The sequence below is a fragment of the Papaver somniferum genome, chromosome 9 (assembly GCF_003573695.1).
Source record: "Papaver somniferum cultivar HN1 chromosome 9, ASM357369v1, whole genome shotgun sequence".
NCBI classification, from domain to species: Eukaryota; Viridiplantae; Streptophyta; class Magnoliopsida; order Ranunculales; family Papaveraceae; genus Papaver; species Papaver somniferum.
In genome coordinates this window covers 42,212,956-42,227,770 of record NC_039366.1, presented here as the reverse complement: position 1 = coordinate 42,227,770, position 14,815 = coordinate 42,212,956, and the positions used below count along the sequence as shown (strand labels likewise).

General features: G+C 36.1%; 3 protein-coding genes across 3 annotated transcripts; all 3 read right to left on the bottom strand.

Moving 5' to 3' along the window:
- Positions 1–2,151: 2,151 nt before the first annotated feature.
- On the bottom strand, positions 2,152–2,700 carry LOC113311868 (cell wall / vacuolar inhibitor of fructosidase 2-like). The gene has a single exon (XM_026560663.1). It carries the CDS (start codon positions 2,698–2,700, stop codon positions 2,152–2,154), a length of 549 nt encoding a protein of 182 aa, XP_026416448.1.
- A 1,668-nt stretch (positions 2,701–4,368) lies between these two features.
- Positions 4,369–4,916, bottom strand: LOC113311867 (pectinesterase inhibitor 28-like). Its single transcript, XM_026560662.1, has 2 exons — positions 4,610–4,916; positions 4,369–4,496 (listed from the first exon to the last, which is right to left on the bottom strand). The coding sequence occupies exons 1-2, from the start codon at positions 4,914–4,916 to the stop codon at positions 4,369–4,371; spliced, it is 435 nt and encodes a 144-aa protein (XP_026416447.1).
- Positions 4,917–6,480: 1,564 nt separating this feature from the next.
- On the bottom strand, positions 6,481–13,173 carry LOC113309750 (serine/threonine-protein kinase CTR1-like). The gene is made up of 16 exons (XM_026558264.1): positions 12,336–13,173; positions 11,666–11,961; positions 11,429–11,573; positions 11,153–11,256; positions 10,815–11,023; positions 9,758–10,087; positions 9,565–9,605; positions 9,019–9,087; positions 8,747–8,847; positions 8,551–8,635; positions 8,295–8,393; positions 7,890–7,958; positions 7,667–7,798; positions 7,177–7,271; positions 6,837–7,045; positions 6,481–6,714 (listed from the first exon to the last, which is right to left on the bottom strand). The coding sequence occupies exons 1-15, from the start codon at positions 12,930–12,932 to the stop codon at positions 6,937–6,939; spliced, it is 2,481 nt and encodes an 826-aa protein (XP_026414049.1). The 5' UTR covers positions 12,933–13,173; the 3' UTR covers positions 6,481–6,714; positions 6,837–6,936.
- Positions 13,174–14,815: the final 1,642 nt, after the last annotated feature.

Sequence of the window (14,815 nt, the reverse complement as noted above, 5' to 3'; positions counted from 1 at the left end):
TAAGAATTTATTTGAAGCAACAAACAAGTCACTTGGAAGTGGAAATCGAGTCCCTTAGTAAGGAAGTACCTTTAATTATTGTAAGTACAAATGATGATGTTTTTTTTTTTTTTTGGTTTAATCAATTTTAGATGTTGTTCATTTTCAATGGTAAAACTTGAATTAGTCCGAGTACATCACGGAATAAACCTGGATGAAACTAGTTTCATCCTACATATTTTGGAAAAATATATATTTTTGGGCAGGATGAAACTGGTTTCATTATGCATATTCTGAGAAGAAAAAAACAGATTCATCCTGCACAATCTAATGAAAATACATTTTCGTAACGATGATACCACTTTCATCCTGCATATTTTGACAAAAACGTTTTTTTCATCAGGATGTATCTGGTTTCATCCGACATATTCTGACAAGATTTTCGATAGATAACAATGTAAGCTAATTTAAGTTAATTTTTTTCATATACATTCATAGACGAATCCAGTTTCATCAATGGCATAGAGTTTTACAAACAAAAAACTTAAACTTAAACTACATAAATAGCTTTTTTCTATCAATCTAATACTAAATAATATAATGAAACAACCGTCTTAGTTCTCGTTCAACTTCCAACAACTAATTTCAATGTTGAGTATTTTAATACGAGGTCTACTTGTTTTGTGCTTATTTTCTTCCATAGAATTTCTTCGTCTTCAAAGGCGTAACCGTTACTCATCATACATTGAAGTAGAGAACATACATTCCAGAGTTAGGACTGCAAAATCAAGTCTTTTCTTGGCTTGTATTTTATAAACGAAAAAAAGTACACTAACAAATGTCAACACATGATGAAACCTGAATGAAACTAGGCTCATCTAATGACAACACACGATGAAACCAGTTTCATCCAATGTAATCACAAGATGGAACCAATTGCATTCAATGGAAACACATGATAAAACCATGAAAAAAATATCATAGAGCACACTAACATAAACTACATTGGCTTTTATAACAGGTTTAACAAAATTCAGAATTGAGAAATGAGTTAATCACATTAAATTAAAATTGCTAAAGCATCATGCCAATAATATCTTTTGGGTTTAACAATACTAAATTAAATAGCTTGTCATAAGAGTATGTAACAATAACACATGATGTACCAAGATTTCATCCAGTGGCAACACATGATGAAACCGGTTTCACCCAGCCCAATTTTATTTTTTTAGAATATGCAAGATGAAATCGGTTTCATCCAGGTCTAATCAGAGTGTACACTCAAATGGAAAATATTCAACAAAAATGTAAACAAGGATGTGCTCAATTGCATCAGATGTAATACAAGGATCTAAACAAATTCAACAAACTAGTATATATCCAAATGCATCAAAAATAAAAACAAAGCATTACAATTTACATACACATTTCACATTTATAAACAGGTCTAAAAAATATGTACATAGGTGCATCAATTTTTTTACTAAAATGAAATCAATCTGAAATCAAATGTACTCATATAGAAAATTATGATATGGGAACTTACCAATTTGAGTATGTTCTTTATTTTTCATCTCCTGAAATTTATTTGACGCAAAAACCTAATTATTTTGGTTTATGAATTTGAAAATTTTCAATTAAATTAGGGCATTTAGATAATTTACAGTGGATGATGGTGACATTAACACTTGTGTCGATGATAGTGTTACAGATACATGATGATGTCGATGGTAATGGTGGTGGAGATGGGTGGTGTTGTCTCCGATGGTGGCGGAAGAAGATGATTTTGGCGATGGTAGTGGAGATGGTATTAGTGAAATCGTTGATGGTGGTGGAGGAAAATCATGTTGTCGATGGGGATGTTGGGGTTTTGTGGTGGTGGAGATGGTGTAGGAAGATGATATCTATGGCGGAAAAGAAAATCAATGTTTTTGAGAAGAGAAGTTGTGAAATCTCTTTTTGTTTTTGGGGGAAGGTGAAGACTGATAAGGATATAATTGTCTGATTTAAAATGATGTGTCTTTTGTCCATTTCACCCAACACAATTGTTTATCAGTCCATCACAACCAGGTTTGATGGGTTTCTGTCCATTTAACCCATTTTCTGTTATAAAAAGTCATTACAAGTGATCTCACTATGCCAGATACATGCAAGTGTGTTTATCTAAGGAATTTAGGACCTAAGCACTTGGATAATATCACTGGAAACACCACATAGATCCTGGAAATAGCGTTGCTTTTGTCGCAACACATCAGGATATTCTAGGGGTGGACTAGCTGAGCTAAAGGAATTTTTGCAATCATCAGCATATGAAGCACCAATTTCCAATCCTTTAAGTGCGTTGGCAAGATGATCAGAACTCAAATCTTCGATTGATATGTCAAGTGCAGTCTTTGCATTATCATAAGACTTGATGCATCCTGTGACCACTTCAACTGCATCTGGGTCAGTATAGAAACCAACAATATATTTGAGTATGAATTTAGCTGTGTCTGAAGCACTGTTTTCCCCAGCAGTGGTAATAATCTTTGTTATACCTTTTACATCGGCTTCTTTGCTGGCTGGATTGTAGATTAATGATACTTCACAGAGTTCTGGCGACCGCGTCTTTTGACAAGTAGAGTGGATCAATTCATCATCTCCTGATACAAGAACAGAAGATTCTTGAACGATGAAAATGAGGGAAAGAATAGAGATTAGGTAGACAACTGACGATGCCATTTTTTTCTTTTCTTTTTCTTGTCTTGAAATTGAGTTGTATTTTGATCTATCGATAAGATTTATGTCTAGTGGGATGGGAAAGTTAATGTTGAAATAAAGAGTTGATTATGGGAATAATCAAATAATCTAACTTCATTAAATTTACCAAATCTTCAAGAGATTTCATATTTGTCATCTCATATTTCATATTGATTAGCGACATCACCGAGCAAACAACCAAGATAAAAACCGGCCATTCGTAGGGGGATCCCACAGACCAGCCCCTCCCCGAACCTTGAGAAATGAGTGAACCGCTTCTATCCTGTCCATCTGCTTTGTACGCCTAGCAGAAGTGCGGACTAACTGTAATGGATCTGTGGTGTTAAATCTGTCAAAAGGTGCCTATCATCTGAGGTTTATTTTAGAGGAGGATTCGTACTGTCACCCATTTTGAATCTCATTTTTGTAGAATAAAAACAAACGGTAATGGATTGGAAACAAATATTTTAGGGATATATTTCTCTTACAAACTCTACCTTATTTCGGAAACGAGCATATTTCCAAATGTACAATGCCACCATCTGCTATTTTAAAAATGGTTATTTATTTGACGAGGTTATTCATTTATGAACATCCATCTATCGAGGTTGGATTGTACAATATACTTATATGTCTAATTGGACCATCGTGTCTGATTGGAAACGAGGTTGGACCATATAGTATTCCAATGGTCCATGTGATATCGAGGTTGGACCATTTTGATATCCCAATTAATGTCTGATTGAGTAAGTTGCTTGTGTTGTGGTACATGGAAGAGAACATGTTGATAACAAGACAATGTGTCACCGTCATAACTCGCACAAATAATTTGGTTAAGATATTGGGTTTAACCATTATATTTGTTCAGCAATTATGCGCACTTATGTTTTTCTATAATTAACCGTTAAAAAAATTATCACATGGACCATTGGGAGAATGTAAGAATATTTCTATGCATATAAATATCCTCTTTGGCCATGTGATAACTTTGGTTAATTAAGAATATTGTTAAATATTGCCATTTTTGAGCTTATTTCCTATTATCTCTTCCTTGATGGACGGTCGAGATTGAGTGCTAATTTTAAACGCTAGGAACCTTGGTCCTCCTTTTACCAAGGTTCCTAGCGTTTAGAATTAGCATTCAATCTCGATCTTCCATCAAGGAAGAGATGATAGCAAATAAGCCCAAAAATTAGTCACCGAAATATTTAGCAATATTCTTAATCAACCAAAGTAATTACATGTCCAAATAGGATATTTCTATGTATCGAAATATTCTTACGTTCTCCCACTGATTCATGTGATAATTTATTTAACGATTAACTATAGAAAATAATAAATGCGCATAATTGCTAAAAAAAAATTGATGGTTAAACGTAATACCTTAACCAAGCAAATCACTTATACGAGTCATGGCGGTGACATATTGTCCTGTTATCAACACGTTCGCTTCTATCTATCAAAACACAAGCAACCTACTTAATCAGGCCTTAAATGAGATATCATAGTGGTCCACTATTGTCTTGAAAGAAAATAATTTCATCCAAAAAAATAATTTAATGATTATAGTCTCGTGTTTAGATCAGAATAAATACTACAAACATTAAAATGATCAATAGATATCATGCAAATACATGCAAGTGTGTCTCTCTAAGGATTTGAGTTCCTAATCACTTGGACAATATCAGTAGAAACACCACATAGATTCTGAAAATCGCGTTGCCTTTGTGCCAATCCATCAGGATAAGCTAGTGGAGGAGTGGCTGAGCTAAAAGAATCTGTGCATTCATCAGCACGTTTAGAAGCAGCATTCAATGCAAAAAGTGCGTCGGCAAGATCATAACCCAAACAGATGCTTCAAGCATCTCCTTTGCATATCCATAAAACTCACTGCATCCTGTGACCACTTTAACTGCGTTTGCATCAGTATAAGATTTAACAAGCTCGTCGAGTATGTATTTTGATATGTTCGTATCTCTGGTTTTTGCAACATTAACCGTAATATTGGCTAGACCTAGCATATTGGCTTCTTGACTGGACGGATCGGCATTTAGTGTAGATGTACAGAGATCAGATAACCGCGTCTTTTGACAAGTAGATTGGATCAATCCAGCGTCTCCTAATACAAGAATAGATGATTCTTGAACGATGAAAATAAGGGAAAGAGTAGAGATTAGGTAGGCAACCGATGAATCCATTTTTTCTTCTTTTTCTTTGTCTTGAAATTGAATTATACTTTGATCTATCGAGAAGATTTGTATGTATAGTGGAATGGGGAATGTATAAAGAGTTGATTATGGGAATCAAGTAATCTAACTTCATTACACATTAACATTTTTGGCACGAGAATATTTTGAACCCAAATCTTCAAGATACGTACCGTTTTTAAAAGATTATCGGTTGGTATAATCGGGAAAGAAAAATCCATTAAAAGAATTTTGACGTGTAATCTGACATTTTAACTCATCTTATGTTCTTTGACAGTGCTGCAGCAGCTGCACGAGTCCATTAAATACTTACCAGGGGAGTAGGTTAGCTACAAAATCACATGGGTCGGTAGTCTGCGGTGAACTTCATTGTCAAGGAGAAAATCTAAAGGGGATGGGAAGCCCTTCCGTACAAATGTCCGAGAGCTGAAGTTGATAAAAATTAAACTACCCAAATCTATTAAAATGAATGGTTACAAAAATGTACCTAAAATCAAAAACAGATATTTTATATAACCATCTTGCAACCTCGGTGTATCTTGCAACCTCGGTGTATCATTTTTTTTATAAGAATCTGTAACCCAGGTTTATCTAATTGTAGGACATGCATATATTTATAAATAGTTTTCTTGTGCTCTATAACTCGGGTGCCATCGGTTTAATAATGATGATGTAGCTTTTATAGATTAAGCTTCTCCACTTTCTAAATTCATATTGGTATTTGGATTCTTCATCCAAACCCAAGTGTAATCAAAATTCATAAAAGCTATTGATCCAGCGACCACCTTAGTTTACTCCACCATCTTAATCTTCCATTTTGGGTCGCCTGGGTCGCCTTTAGTTTCTGAATTCATTGATCTTCCTTTAGAAATCTGATAGTACATGTAAATATATATTTATTCAAGTGATTTTGAAACCTGACATGTCTAATGCTAATGAATCATTGATGAGCCAACAAAATGAAGCATAAATGAACCACGGATGATCTACGTGTCACATGAAGTTGGCATGAGAGAGTAATAAACTGTCTTCCGGGGGAGATGGAATAAACGGTTGCTGCAGTGTGGTGCCTTTGAGCGGTGGCCTAAAGCTGAGTTTCTGCACTGATATTTCCATCCTTTGGACGGATGATTGACAATGGACCCTCTTGACTCTATAGGCTTCGAGTCCGTCCACTTTACTAGTTCACTTGCCCTCCCACAGCAACCACACAAGTTTAAGTTTACAGGCAACAGTGCAGGTAGTTTAACGGCTGAAAACCCTACAATAAGATATATATAACAACTCTAGTGTCTATTTTTGCAAACATTACATCACTTTGCTTGGAGTAAGATCATCTTGTGTAAGTCACAGATTGCATCTGGCTCAGAGTTTACTGTCTACCGTCTAGGCAGAGCATCATCACTACACTTAAATCTTCTAGGAAAGAAGATTCTGAGGGATGCCAGCGTTTTCAAAGAGTTGGACAAGTGACGAGTCTAAGACTGCTTGTAAAGATGGAACCTCCTGTACTGTGTTCGATAGCACTAGTAATCCATGAAGTGCCCGGCTGACATGTTGTTTCTAAAGCCAACCCTACTGATGCATCACATTTTTAGCTTCTATTATTTTTTGTTTTTCTTTAATTACACATAAGTAATGTTTACATACAAAATTATTTGTACAGATATTATGCCATCTCCTTGGACCACGAGAAATTGGGGCCTAGAATAGGGTAATAAATCTTCACTCTCAATTGGTGACAATGCAATGGGTAAAATGATTAACTTTATATGCACACTTCGATGTCCTGCAAAGCATTAAAAACAAAATGTTATGATCATCGGAAATCAATTTATTTTTACAGTTGGGATTCAACTGAGTACGATTTTAGATGGTAGGAGACCTCTTACAGGTCTGGATATGACGTACCTTAGGTAATCCAAGCAATGCAGGCCCTCCTCTCCAACTTGTCAGATCATCAAAAGACTATCAAGAGAGCGTGGAAACTTCTTATATATCAGTTTAGACCTCAGTTTAGCCGAGATGCATCTGAACGAAGAGATGGCGGTGTAGGAGGCTTGATCATTGCCTTTAATGTTTCCATGATACTAGCAAAAGAAGGGCGCTTCCACGGCTCACTGCAGTTTACCCAGTAGAATTTAAAATTAAAAACGCATCCACGTATGTATTTGTGAGCATATGGGCATGAGAGAGCAAGAGCACCACAGAGACAGAAAGTAAGAATAAAGAGCACAGAATTTCCACTCACTAGGCCCAGCAAGCCTCGATTAACTCGGCAACTTGGGGATTCACATTATTTGGAATGTCGAGCCTTCTATTCTTGAAACCTACAGCCGCTACCACCTGCAAGAAGAGAGTCAGAAGGCCATACTCCACAACAAATATCAATGATCTTAATCAGTGACTGATGATTTACAATCAAAATCTTGGGGAATTTGTCTGTTTTTAGTCTGCAGATTTCAAATCAATCCGTTCACCTGTACTTAAGTAACAAATAACGAAGCTCGCTGTAAGCGTGCTAATAATTCTAAAGCTCTTTCTAGCGAGTTACGAAAACTCATTTCAGAACTTCATATGCTCGCAGTTTCAGTTTAGGTAAGTGTCAATTAACAAAATCTTGTCTTCTGATCAGAAAACAGATGGTTTCCACTTTCACGTATCCCCGATCATATTTGCATCTATATTATAGTTTCACTAAAAAGCAGTAACATTACCAGTGAACAAGCTCACAAACAAACCTGTGCTGCATTTAAATTAACCCAAGGTGGTTGCATTGTAACAAGCTCCCATAAGATCACACCGAAACTGTAAATATCAGACTTCTCATTTGACGGTTCATCGCGGAGAACTTCTGGTGCCATCCACTCGGGCTATGGATAATAGAAAAACAAACTCAGACCTAAATCATGCGTGGAGACTGCTTCAACAAATTGAGCAAGAAAAGCATTAAAGAAAACTTACAGTGCCTGCTACTGATTTGGACGATAAAAATGTGTTCGCCTTTAAGCGGGAAAGCCCGAAATCGCACACCTGGGTGAAAGAATAACATTCCAGAACAATTAAATGGAGCAATTAAAGAAAGAACATAAGCTAATAAAATTCACAAGCAAACCAGTAAAGAATAAGGAAGCTAGGAGAACTTAATATATTTTGTGTTTTGGAATCTTCTTTTATAAAAAGAGGCTTGGTTTACCTACAAATCCCAAATAGCTAGGCAAAGAAAATAGTGAAAATCCCCCAACCCAAATGCAAGTAAAGACTAAGGTGAATTTAAAAGGCATTCAACAGCTGAATAATATAAAAAACACTTCCACGAGGTGGAGATTCTATATTATCCTATACAACATCCATAAATCTCACTCCTACCTTCACTGTGTACTTTTTGTCCACCAGAAGATTTGGAGATTTCAGATCTCGATGAACAATGGGAGGATTATGTCGATGAAGATAATTCATTCCCTTTGCCTGCACAAAGATACCGCATTCTTATACAAGTAAACTGGAAGAAAGCACTTCATAGTTCGATGGTTGGAAGGAAATAATAATAACCTTTATCCAGCTCTAAGGCACAAAACAAACATAATTTAGAAACCAGGATTAAAGCATAGACTGTGAGGCATACCACATCAAAGGCCATACTTAACCGACGCTTCTCGTCCAACAGTTCCCTTGATCCAGATTTATGCAAAAGTCTATATAAGCTGCCTCTGCAACTCAAAAGGCCAACACCTAATTATTTCAATGAGCTGATTTTATTTTATTTAAGTGGCAAATAGATTTCGAGCCCTAATGATATATAGGAAAAGAAAGACAGGGACCTTGACAAATATTCCGTGACAATGGATAAGTTCGGGGGTCGAGTGACAGCACCCATAAACAGGACAATATTTGGATGCCGCAGCCTTCTCATAATTGCGACCTTGCAGAAACAGAGATATCACAACTTAGAAACCTCATAAGAAAACAGATGATGGAAATGCAATAGGGAATGGAGACTTTGGAAAAACTTGCGGGCATTACTTAGTTTTTGCTAGAACTCAAACACAAATCTTGGTCATTTTTTAGATAAGATAAGAATTTAGCTGCATACCTCCCTTATGAATTCCTTGAAGCGCTCAACATGGAAGTCTTGTTCCATGAGAATCTTCACAGCAACCTCCTGAAAATGATATGCATCTCATGAATAACAAACAAATGGATCGAAATGTCAAAATCTGATGTAATACTTATGAAGTACGTTAAGGTCTGTGAGGCAAAGACTCTGTTTGGGGGAACTGGAGAAGGAATATACTATATAGAGTATGTGAGGCAAAGGGTGCCTTTACGAGGAAACACTGCACCGCAAGCCTCACCCTTAGTTTACTTTATTCTGTTATGTCCTTAGCCCTAATATAACAAAACCAAAAAATCTTGACAGCCCCACTAATTTACATTATCATGATGGAATCAACATGGAGGCGTGCCAGTATATTTTAGACATGGAACTGATATTACAAGATTGTAAAGAGTTACGGTGCCATTCAATGCTAATGTTCCTTAATCAAGTGAACCGAAGGTTACCACATCAATACAAATTCATAATACACGAAAAAAAAATTATTGTTGTGAAGCAAATGGCAAAAAATTTTGTCCTTACCGAACTGTTCCAATCAGCACGATGCACCGTTCCAAAAGAACCTGGATGAATTCAATCAGTTAAGTCCAATACAACCGTTATTGTAGAACCAGAATACACAAGTTTACTGAGTACATAATTATGTAAAACCAAAAAGAAAAAAATTCCTGAATTTTTTTTTTATCATTTATGTTGTTCGAGTTAAAGAGAATACCTGCTCCAATTTTCTCCTTCAACTCAAGCTCACTCCATGGAATGTCCAAGTCTTCAATGTCAAAGGAAAGATCATTACTCGATCTGCCCTGCATGTACCTTAGATCTCTATTCATACCAATCCTTGGATCAGACACAGGCACAATTGCTTGCCCGTCCCTGTTCCCAGTTGGTGGGGTGTGTTTCAGCAGCATAGGATCTCTCAAGTCTACTGAGATAACACTTTCAGCAGGACCAGATGAACTTTGCAGCATGATATCTCCTCTATCACGACTACTGGGTCGAGAAAATCCTTGATGCAGAGGTGGCGTGGAACTTCCATCATTTACACCTGAAACAAAGATTGGACAGTTCATCTATGCATGTTATATATCAACATTGACTCATAAGTCTAATGCCTACAATCAGACATGCCCTTCCCCGATCTAAATTTGAACAGAGTCTGTAATACTAATAACACTTATTTTGCTCAACGAGGAGTGAATAACAATGACGCTTACTAACAAGATAAAACCCCCAGTCAGTCCTTGAAGACCATATTTATGTTTCACTATTTTGCTGCCTTGATGCTAGCGCATCTAGTCTTGTAGCTGACCACTTTTTTTAACGCACGCTTTTGGGTTTTAATAGTCCAAAACCTGGGCTTTGATGAGTTTTTCATTCTTTTCACTTTAAACCCTTAAAATATAACTTTTAGTCCCTACCTATACAGACACTATCAAAGAACACATGTGTTGAAGTTGAAAAGTCCCAAGGTGGAGGTTGTACTGTAGCATGTGAACAACTCAATTCTTAGTTACTTCTAGTTTTATAATCTGTCTCCTATTTAATTTTTTTTTCTTTTAGCATTTTGTGGGTAATGATTATTTATTTCTATTTTCTAGCATTTTATTTTATCAACCTGAGGCTACGCATTGATGCCACACGTTGTATCGCATTAACATTTTTTTAAAATCTTGATTCCAGCTTGTATGCAGCCAGGAAACCCAAGGTAGGTCACTCAGAAACATAATTGCAACAGATATCTAGATAAATTGCAGAGCATAAACAGGCCTAACCTGTAGGAGCATCGCTGAAAATAAGGTTGATTGACTGACAGTCCTGGAAATACTGCTTGGCCAATGAAGTGAAACTCTCTGACATTTCAAATGGTTTATATCTAGGAAGACGCAATGGTGAAGCGATTGAGATAGATGATGGGCCATTGAGTAAGGAATCAGGTTCACATAAGCATCCTGGCTTCCCAAGCAGATCAACTAAGTATTCCCTGAAATACATAATGCCAAAGGGCGGCATCAAACGGTAAATTTCGTACCATTTCCAGGAAGACAATTTTGATATTTAACAAACGCGTATGGTAACAACATATATTTAGATGGCAGCAGTAATATCATACCGGTCAAGACCAAACCGTACTAGACAGGAGGCAGCATCATTTCTCCTGCAATACTTGCACCCCTTGGCAATTCGACAAGGTAAATCAATTGTGTCTGCTAAAATCTGGATATTCGGGGAAAAAATATTTATTAGACCTTTAGGACTTGAGACAGATTTGGTGAAAAGCGAAAATGTTGACCAAACTCCCTATGTGTAGTGGTGTGGAAAAGACCAACCTCAACTTATAGCAGAGTGTACTCAATAATATTTAAAATGAGAAGTTACAAATTTTTACTTTGAATAGCAGAGCACGATGCCGGCATACACCAACTGACAGGCTTCCCATTGGGACAACAACAGAGCCTAAGCAATCTTTTAATACTTGGCTACACTCCTTCCAGCGGGAAACCAAAAGATCTTCTCCATTAGAAGCTGTATCCCTTGTGATAACAAAAGAAAAGAAAAAAGCAGTTACTAAAACCAATTATAGGTAGAGATAAGACACGTTGTAGGATCAGTCTACAAAACTCACCCCATGTGAATGCATACGAGCTTGGCAAGCTGATCGACTACCTCTTTTGTGGTAACACAACTCCGAGAAAGACTAATAACTCTATTTTGTAGCTCAATTAAACTTGGATCACTGCTTTTATCGATCAAAACAACTTCAATAGATGAATCACTATCAACCGCTTTAAGTGATTCAATTGTTGGGACCCTACCATGCTCTTGTATATCCGTACACATCGTCCACACATATGAATCCATCCCATGGATCAAATAAAACCCATCTGGAACCTTGTCAAAGTAAGATAAACAACCATTCACCTGGTACACATGAATTAACATAAGCTATTGCCAACACTTCCAACATACAAGAGTTGAATTTCTATGTAGTAGAAATCTCTTCAAACTAAAATCAAAATGATAACCCACACAGATGTCCCCGGTTTATCTGAATCCGAGTTCTCATTCCATATCATCCATCTCAGTTAAACAACTACAAAAGAGTAAAAGACCAAACTTCTCTTGATCACTAATAATTCCTATGAATTCCAAATAATTCACTATACATAACCTAAAATCTTAAAATCTGAATTCAGTAACGATGTAAAACAATTGTTTCGGCATCAATGGGGGGAAATGAAAAAAAAAACCTAATTTAACAAATTCAAAATCAAAATCAAAATCAAAATTCTTACCCAGAACCGATGAGACATAGCTTCCGGAGAAGACGAATTAGTCGAATTTCTGATATTTGATTCATCAGGAACAGGATCCAAGAAATTAGGATCATCAGCACAAGTAGCTTCAGAAGAAAGTCTTAAAGCTAAAGCTAATTGCAATTGATAACTCTCTTCAGTTTGTTGTGCCCAGCTTTTAGAAGTAGTAGATGAAGATCCATTAGTAGCAGTAGCAGCAGCAGCTTCAATTCCACTTTTCAATCTCAATACATCAATTTCTGGATCATTAACCATTGAATTAGACATAGTTGGGATATAATATTCACCAGATAAAGTTTCACCAAAACTACTCCCACTTGATTGCCTTTGTAATCCTAATGATGATGGGAATAATCCACCACCACCACCTCCACCTCCGCCGCCACCACCACCACCACCCATTCTTCTCTGATCTCCTCCATTTCCATCCCAATTCCCTTTATTCTTCTCACCAGATAAAGATTCATAAAATTGATTCCCACCACCAACACCTAGAGGAGGGAGAAATTTCTTATCATCTTCAGGTGGGAATTGATTGAGCAATGAATAATTAGTTCTTCTTCCTGGCATTTCCATTGAACCCTAAAGATAAGAGAGGAATTATTTTGGGGATTTCTGAATAAAAAAACCCTAAATTATTACCTCCATTTTTAGGGTTAATATACAACTGACGAGTAATAAACGGTTTCTTTGTGCTTCAGTGTTCTTGAGAGAGTAGTTTTTCTTCTGAATCGGTTAAGAATTCGGCGTTATTTGCCGACCCAGTGGAGAAAAAATAAAAACTTCTTTTTAATTTGTCTGAGACTCTGAACCTATACAAACATGTGTTTTGTGGTAACGTAAGCCAATTTATACGCCCGCTTTTATAATTCCTGTACATTGGACACACTTCTCTTACAAATTAAATTTCAGTCCTTTGCATTTATTGTGAGGCCTTGTATGCGGTAAAAATTCGAACCACCTTGAAAACAAGGTGCTACGAATTTTCACTGTAATAAATTTTCTGTTAAACAAGGTGCTATGAATTTTCACTGCAATTAATTTTTTGTTATCAGAAAAATGCGACAAAATTCACATTATATTTTCGCAGTAATTAATTTTTCATCATCTGCAAAAATGCAAGAACAATTTATATTGAATTTTAGCAGAAATAGAAGTGTTTCAATTACACTAGAAGCAAATCATTCAGTTACGCCAGTCTTATCAACTGCTTCAGGATTGGAATGTCAAAACTCAGTTAGTATATCAGTTCCTAGATTTCCGTCTGGATTAGCAGGTTCCTCAACTGAAGTGGATGATATTGAAATTTTCGTCATTTATAAGACGCGAGAAAAATTCATATTTGGTTTGAAATTTTGAGCTAAAATGATTCACAAAATTTATAGTTAAGATCAGAATACGTTCAAGAAAAAATCCAAAAAAAAAATTGAATTTTTTCTCGACCGTTGTAAAACGGTCCTGGCGTATATTTTACGACCAGTTGTGTACAATATTGCAAAAACTTGAAACAAGATCTAGATTTGTAAAAGAAACTGCAAATTTGGTAGATTTGTAAACACCAAAAGAAAGAGTAACCGGCCCATTTACAAGTGTTAAATGTTACTAGGATTTTGAGAATGAAGTAGTCTTCGAACATATCGAGTTAAAAAATTATGATCAACTTTGCGACACGTGGATCTTTGCTTGAGTTTTCTTACTTTTTAGTAACACGATGCATCCAAAGTAGGAACCTACAGTATGATTGAAGTGATAAGAACATGCAGCATCGTCTCTTAGTACAGGCAAGCCAACTTTAGAGCATTTGTGATGCTAACGGGAGAGCCGTCAAAATATCCAAGAAATTTCTTATAACAATGATGCGAGGAAACAGCGTGCAAATTTCTATCTAAAGCACAAAATCAAAGTTCATTCATTCAAAACAGAATGAATTGACTAGTAAATGATCCATCAGTTAAGCGTCTGTCCCATAATTTAGATATACTGTGGTAACTGCTTTTTAACTTCCAGAAACAAAAAAAAATAAAATACAAATTAGTGTGGACGCATAATTTCTTGTGATTTCTGATAAACAAATCAAATAACCAATTTCAATGACTTTATTCGAGGATTTACATGTGAATGCCTACAAGGAGTATCATCAATTGTCAAATACGGATGAAGACAAACAAAATAAACACCAACCTAATGTAACCATCTTTCTTCGGTTTTTGAAGTTCCCTTTGCCAATTTTGATAAAACGTCCAACGAAATGCAAACTTCAACAACATGTCACAAAGGTAGTAGCAGGTGTGAACTGCCCATAGAGCCCCCCCTGTCGATATCAAACCATAAAAGCGACCATATATATTGGATTCACAGATTAAATATGGTACTAAATTTCTCAACTAATTTGTTTCCCTTTCTATAGTGCTAAAGTTAAGCATTAACTAATCATCCCACTTGAGCATTTAAACCAAAAC